Source organism: Chlorocebus sabaeus, chromosome 9 (genome assembly GCF_047675955.1).
Source record: "Chlorocebus sabaeus isolate Y175 chromosome 9, mChlSab1.0.hap1, whole genome shotgun sequence".
Classification (NCBI taxonomy): domain Eukaryota; kingdom Metazoa; phylum Chordata; class Mammalia; order Primates; family Cercopithecidae; genus Chlorocebus; species Chlorocebus sabaeus.
In genome coordinates, this window is record NC_132912.1 from 126,276,862 (window position 1) to 126,284,563 (window position 7,702).

The 7,702-nt window shown below is 48.4% G+C and overlaps 1 protein-coding gene across 1 annotated transcript in view; it reads left to right on the forward strand.

The window, feature by feature from the left end:
* GPR26 (G protein-coupled receptor 26) overlaps positions 1-7,376 on the forward strand; it is a 29,925-nt gene extending 22,549 nt beyond the window's left edge. The window contains exon 3 of the mRNA XM_007964324.3: positions 396-7,376. Within this exon, the coding sequence (XP_007962515.1) occupies positions 396-627 (232 nt within the window). The 3' untranslated portion in view covers positions 628-7,376. The remainder of the gene's footprint in view (positions 1-395) is intronic.
* Positions 7,377-7,702: the final 326 nt, after the last annotated feature.

Here is a 7,702-nt window from a genome sequence, read left to right on the forward strand (position 1 = left end):
CTGCAGCTTGGATTTCAGGGTCAGACAGACCTGGGTTCAAATCCTGCCTTTACAATTACTGGCCATGTGACCTTGGGCAAAATATTTAACCTTCTGGGACATCTGTTTCCTTGCATGTAAAACAGAGATGGTCATATCTCCCAGGGCTCAGCAAAATCACCTATGGAAAGTGCTTAGCACAGTGTGTAGAATAAAATACAGCCTGGAAAATGTTCACTATCATCATCGTTATTGGTGTAAACTGTTATCATTGTTATTTGAGGAGGCAGTCTCAGATAAATTGAGGGTTGGGCTGGGAAATTGTGGTCCACAGGGCACAGACAGGCCCTGGTCCATGGCCACTCCAGGCGGTGCCTAGCTGTGTCCTCATTAACAGCTTCCCTGTCTCTCTGCAGGCTAGTGGAGCTCTTCTCCACCGTGCCCATCGGCTCCCACTGGGGGGTGCTGTCCAAGTGCTTGGCCTACAGCAAGGCCGCGTCCGACCCCTTTGTGTACTCCTTACTGCGACACCAGTACCGCAAAAGCTGCAAGGAGATTCTGAACAGGCTCCTGCACAGACGCTCCATCCACTCCTCCGGCCTCACGGGCGACTCTCACAGCCAGAACATTCTGCCGGTGTCTGAGTGAAGGACCACGCTCCTGCTGAAGAGTTTAGAATGAGGCAGCGGTGAGAAGAAGGGAGGGAGGGCGTGGGGGCCCCTGGGTGGACACCACCAGCCGCCAGTCCCTGGCACACCCAGTGATCCTGGTTCCCTGGCTTGTAGGGGCTCCAGAGCCTGCTTCCTGGTTCCTCAAGGGCAGACATTGGACACTCACTATTTGTCACCAAAGGATGACTGTGGGCCGTGTGCTGGCCTTTCTTTCTAAGAAGCTCCTTTGAGCTCCTGGACTCACCTGAGGCTCCCTGGGGGATGACACTCAGTTCTGTCACTGTCAAGGATGCAGAGAGCTGATGGTAGGTGGGGAGCATGGTGTCCACCTGCCTGCTGACCACTGGGCGCTACTCCATGCTGAAGAAAAGTGACAGTCTCCAGGGGACATTTCAGCCATGCTGAAAGGGAGGCTGGCAGTGGTCATTTGGCCCGGATCTAACATGGCACCTCGTCTCCACAGGGTAGTGACGGCTGCTTCAACCCAAATATTATTCAGCTGGTACTAACGACATTGTGCCCAGCTGGGACTCTTGGGCTCTGTGCCTGAGGGAAAATGTTTCACAACTAGTGGCTGCCCAATTGCTGCTGACCAGTTGTCTTAGAAATGGTCAATTGGATTCCACTTTTGTCCTCTCCTTCCCCCAAAAGCGAATGTTTGTGTGTGCGACAATCTCAGCATGAAAATGGTTTAAATAGGCTGGTCCTACATGTATTAGGTTCTTTCAGGTTTGACTGGGAGGTCACCTTTTTCTGATTTACAAGTCCCAATTGTTGGAGCTCAGTAAAGGCAGGAGGAAGGTGGCTGGTTAGTCCCCCCCTCCCCGTTTGTGACCTGAATTTACAGGAAGTGTTTCACCTTGTCTTATGTATCTTGTCTGGCATGTCCTGGGAGATGGATGGGCAAGAACTGGCCTGAGCAGGGATTTTTGCCTTGATTTTAAGTCACTGGGTTCCATTGTCCTGGCACCTCCATTTCCTTAGTTTCTGTAAACCTATTAACAGAAAGTAGAGGCTGTTCAAGGTTATCAAGAAATTGCCCTGTGCTAATGATGAGACAGTGAATTTCTTTTTTTTCTGAGATGGGAGTTTCACTCTCGTTGCCCAGGCTGGAGTGCAATGGTGCAATCTCGGCTCACCACAACCTCTGCCTTCCGGGTTCAAGCGATTAAAGACAGTGAAATTTTTATGGAATACTGCACCTATAATACATATGCCAATCTGTTAGCAGTCCTGACTTGATTTAATAAAAACCAAGGAGAGCCACCCCTGCTTTCTGGCCATCTCTTCTTTGTCTACCATTTCTAATTGACTTGCGAATACTCATAGCAGTTCTTTTTTTTTCTTTTTTCTTTTTTTTTTTTTTTTTTGAGAAGGAGTCTCGCTCTGTCACCCAGGCTGGAGTGCAGTTGTGCGATCTCAGCCTGCTGCAAGCTCCGCCTCCCAGGTTCGCACCATTCTCCTGCCTCAGCCTCCCAAGTAGCTGGGACTACAGGTGCCCACCACCACGCCCGGCTAATTTTTTGTATTTTTAGTAGAAACGGGGTTTCACCATGTTAGCCAGGATGGTCTGGATCTCCTGACCTCGTGATCTGCCCGCCTCGGCCTCCCACAGTGCTGAGATTACAGGCGTGAGCCACTGCACCCAGCCCAGAGCAGTTATTTTTCAATCCTCCACTCTAAGTGATTCCTCCAGGGTGGAAAGCACGGGAAGCAATGGAATCAGACGGCTCATTCTCTCCTTCCAGCTCTTTACATCCTAACTTTGGAGGTGTAGAAGGAAGGATGTGGTCCAACAGGAAGGAAGTGAAAAGAGTTTATTGGTTTTTACTTCTAGGCAGTCCCAATTTTTAAAGGCAGACAAGTATCTGCGTATTTATTTGAAAAGATGTCTTATTAACTCTTAGCTCCTCAGTTAGAAAACAATTGACCTGGCTTAGTCTTTTCTAGTTTCAAAGTTTCCTTGGAGACTAGAATGGAGACAGGTGTAGCTTCCAAGGAAGCTTTGGCATGGTGCGGTTGCTGTCAGAGATGGGCTCATACCTGCTTGAGGAAGCCAATGGGGCACTATCCTTCCCAATTTCATGATCTGGGGCGTCATGTTGGTAGCTGGAAATCAGCCACGGTGGGAGTGTTTATACCATGAAAATCAGCAAATGCTATAAATCAGGCCTTGTGCCCCACAGAGAGCTGATCGTGAAACATCTACTAGCACACCACTGCCAGACATGACTCTGTGTGTCACTGAAACAAAATTGCTCTGGTTCAGAGCTCCTTTGGCCACTCATATTCCAGTAGCTACAGACATTTGCTTCCTGGTGGCAAGCAGCTGTGCACCCTCCATCATCCCAACCCTAGAAGGACCACTGGGATTGAAAACCAGCAGAAGCCGAGGCAGGATGCACAGCTGAATGGGAGGAGAGTAGCTCCCTTCTCACACAAACACTTTCAAAGTTGGGCAAAAGTGGCCCAGTGCATGAGGTCAGTCGACAGCCAAATTCCAGCAGCAAAATACATTTTCATCAATATCACTTTGGGAGAATAACTGTGGCACACGCTCTTTCTGCTTTCTCTGTACTGTATAGGCAACATGGTGTCCTCCCAGTAGCAACTAGATCTCTTTTACCTCTTCTTTAGCCAGGAAGCAAGATCTGTCACCCACAACACCGCATATCTTGAAAATATGCTTTTCATAATTTTCACTATACCTCTAAAACCAATCGTACCGGCATCATGTAGACAAAAACTCCAGAAAAGTCGATTCATTGGGCATTTTCATTATATTTGGATACATGAATTAAATCCCAAGGGAAACCGAGAAGAAAATTACTTTATTAGCAACCAGCGTTAGCCAACTCTGCTGTCATCACCTTTAGTTAAATGTTTATTTTCATCGCTATCCAGTCTATCAAATTTGCCCCCTGGTTTTATTACTCCGAATTGAATTATCTACCTCATTTTGTTTTAATTTATCAAAGGTAATATTGTTTTCTCAGGTATAACACATAGAAACACCAAGATTTTCAGCATCTGAGTCAAACTAAACTACTTGCTTGACTTCACTCCAGGGTGAGACTTGACCTTTAAGGCCCAAATTCTGGTGAACTATTGGACTGGGTGGAAACTTTTCAAGAAGGCCATAAAGGAGGGGCTTTCAAATTCCTAAATCCACATATAGGACTGAGTTCCTAGTCCTGCACGATCAGAATTTGCCTTTTTAAGTTACCCTGCAACAATTTCGGCTTTTTATATGGCACCTTTCTGAGGGAGGGGATTTTGCAGTGGAGGGACCTCCAAAGGCAACGTCCATTTGCATGTGTGCCATGGTATTTAGGGTTTGTCTCGTGGTAAGCTCACCTCTCCAAGATGGCTCACCAATCACCTGCCTGTTTTCACTTAGAAAGCAGGCTTGGGCAGGAGGGAAAATGGATTTGAGCCATCTTAGACCAACTGTATCTCTTGTAGGACTCAGCTCAGCCTCCTGTCCCCATGAGCAATAAAACTCTCCTTGTGTCTCTGAGATTCGTTTTCTTTTTCATGGTGCCTTTCTTTCTAGAAAAGATGGAAAGAATGGGGCCAGGTTCATGTCCTGGTTGTCACCCTTTTACGTGCTTGGGTGCAGGTAGATGAGGCCTTCCCATGGCTGCAATGTGACCCTTGGAGGAACCAAAGTCTGTGTATTGTTAGAATTTAGCCCAGATGCAGGATAAACTAACTTGCCTGAGTTTAATGAGGATATTTTATCAAGTGCCAGGAATCCTTTGGGTCAGTTCCTATCCTCTGGACTGGGAGTAGCATGGGAAAAAGAGGTCCGAGACATATTTAGGGTCTCATGTGTCTGGAAGGGAGCCATTGGCTCTTAAATTACTATTCACAGAAGCCACCATGGAAAGTTGTTTAAAACGCAGATTCCAGCATCCCCTCCTTGGAGATCAATTTCAGCAGGGCCAGACAGGACCTGGGTTTCTGCACTTTTATCATTGATGCCCAGGTAACTGATAGGAGTTGTCTTCAAACCATCCCCTAAGGAAAAATGATATTAGACACTTGGATAAATTCTATAGAAAACTGAGTGTTTCTATTAATAACTATCTAGGTTTCAATCGTCTTGTATCCTTTCCCTAATTCTCCAAACAGTTCAATCTCCAGCTTTATTCAACGGCTGAGCCATTTTGTTCTCAGAGGGACAAAATTGATCTCTCCATGAAATTGTAAAAACCCATCTTCATTACTTTCTACAGGCCTCCAGGTCATAAGGATGAGATATATTTTGGGTGCTGGCAGAGGATGGCAGTGCTGGCTGGCTCTGAGCCAGGAAGCTGTGTTAGAGGAAGGGACCGTGGCATTCAGAGGGGTCCCCTTGGGGGCACTTGCTTGGGTCTTGGATCAGACTCAACTGGGGCAGCCTGGCTGTGGGAGGTGATGACATCTGCCACCTCTGCCACTACCCAGAGCTTGTCCTGCCCTTTTCCCAGCCAGCCTCATACACAGGAACTGAGTCAGGCTGAAGCAAAGTCAGCAAGAGACAGTTCTGCCTGCCAGTCTCTGGGTGTGAGTCTCTTGTTGGCTCCCAGCTCATCCCGTGTGCCTGATCCTTCCAGGTCACTTGGAGCGGCCAGTATTGACAGTACCCTAACAGCTGGTGGGTATGAAGGAAAGACCAGGCTATGGACTCACATGGAGCGCCCTGGTGTTGGCTCTGGGACCTGGGCTGGGCTGGACCTGGGGAGAGGGTGGGTGGAACTTGGCTTCTGCAGTTTGCACTTGCAGGTTCAGGGGAGAAAGTTGCCTGAGATCAGTGTTTAGGGGTAGTGTTTCCCATTAATCTTCATCATAATCTTTTGATGTAGGTGCTGTTATTATATCTACTTTACAGATCTGGGAAGATTTGAAGGTCCTGGAGACAAGGAGGTTTTGGGGAGAATGCAAAACAGGGCAGGGCTCTCAAGAAGGGAAGACCAGTGACTATGGGGAAACTGAGTGTTTCTATTAATAAGTATCTAAGTTTCAATTGTCTTGTATCTTTCCCTAATTCTCCAAACAGTTCAATCTCCAGCTTTATTCAAGGGCTGAGCCATTTGGTTCCCAGAGGGACAAAATTGATCTCTCCATGAAATCACCTGCACCTCACTCCGGGCAGCTCTAGGCACAGCAGATGTTTTTCTGCCATTAGGAAATAGCCCCTTACTCTCAGCTCCTGCTCTAACACCCATACCCACCAGCTGGGCCTTGGGACCTCTCCCTTCATATGGCTCCCACTTGCTTGGGAAGGAATTCTCTAGACTTCTCTTACTCTGTATGTTTCTGGGGGAATTCTGAGGGAAGAAGCTTTGCAGCAACCTCTGTGCCCAGAACATATGGCTCGCAAGCCCTTTGCACCAACAGGGAATCTATCTAACTAATTGTTTTAGTATGTGAGGCTCATTGTCAACCTGGATTTCCCTGAAACTCTGGGCCAGCAGCCCCCAGGAGCATCAGTAGGACCCAGAATTTGCCCTGGCACCAAACTGGACCGCTTTGCACCTTGCACCCAGGAGAACTGACTTAGAGGGCCCTGGTGTTGGCTCTGGGACCTGGGCTGAGATGGATTTGGGGAGAGGCTGGGTGGAGCTTGGCCTCTACAGTTTGTTCTTGCATATTCAGGGGGAAAGTGGTCTGAGAGCAGTGTGATTTGTAAGTTCCCCACCTTCCCCACTGGCTCACACTGTCTCCCCAGACCAGTGGCCTATTAGCCCCCAGAAAGTTAGTCCAACCCCAGGCCAGCTGCCTTTGCTCTGCTGTGGCCTAAGTTCTGGCCTGGTCAAAGGAAGGTGGCAGGAACCCCAGGCTTGCTCCTGTGTCCTCGCACCTCATTCCAAAAATGCGGAGTGAAAGAGTAAAAGTCAGACACTTTTGGGGGCTGACTCTCTAGAAAGGAGGAATCAGAGGTCCCAAGGAACACAGTTGTGCAACTTCCTAGGGAATCTGCATCAGGAGAAAGAAGCAGCTAGGACACATGGTGGCTTCGCTCAGCCTGGCTGAGACATCACTGTGCAGAGGAAGAGATCTGTCAGGGGTCCGGAGGAGCAGAGTCCTGGAGCATCTGGGAGGGCGGCATGTGGCAGCTGCAGGCTCTGGCCCAGAACTGTGAACACACCTGCCCGTCACTCTCCAGAGATTTACTGAACACTTACTGTGTGCCAGGCCCTGTGCTTTGTCAGGCTCTGGGGAGACAAGTCATTACTCTGCAATGTGGGAAGCAGGGCTGCCCTGGAAGTGTGTACTCAGTGCTGTGGGGGTACAGAGGGAGGGCTGAAGAACTTAGCTGGTGGGAAAGGAGGGTTCTGGAAGGCTTCTCAGAGATGGTGGCATTGGGCCAGAACTTACAGTAGGGAAGAGCATGTGGCAAGGCACAGAGGAGATGGGAGCCTGCCTGGTGAGGGGTCCAGTGGTGACAGAGCTCACAGTGGGTCCAGAGATGGTGTCAGGTGAGGGCTGAGAGGGAGGGCAAGCGCCCCTTGAGATGGGCTTAACATGATGGTGATCTGTGTCCAGTGGGAGATGATAGAAGTCTTGAGGTTGGGAATATCAGAATTAGGTCTCTTTTAGAAAGAGAGGACAAGGAGAAAATCCATATATTCTTAGCTACCAAAAAAGAGAAGGAAGAAAGAAAAGAAAGAAGAGAAGCGAGACAGAAAAGAAGGAGGGAGAGAAGGAAGAATGGGAAAGGAAGGAAGAAGGAAAGAAGGAAGGGAAAACAAAGGAAGGAAGGAGAAAAAGGGAAGGAAAGAAGGAAAGAAAAAAGGAAGGAGGGAGTGGAGGAAGGAAGGAAAAAGGAAGGAAGGAGTCCTAGCCACTTCTTTCTCCTGATGCAGATTCCCTAGGAAGTTGCACGAAGAAGGAAGGAAGGAAGGAAAGAAGGAAGGAAGGAAGGAATGAGAGAAAGAAGGAAGGAAAACGAATCTCATTCATTTTGAAGGGCATCTGCATTACACAGCATGGGGAAGGAAGCATAATTCACTCTCAAGAACCAACCACATCAGCCAGGGCACATCTTCTGACAATATCCTGAG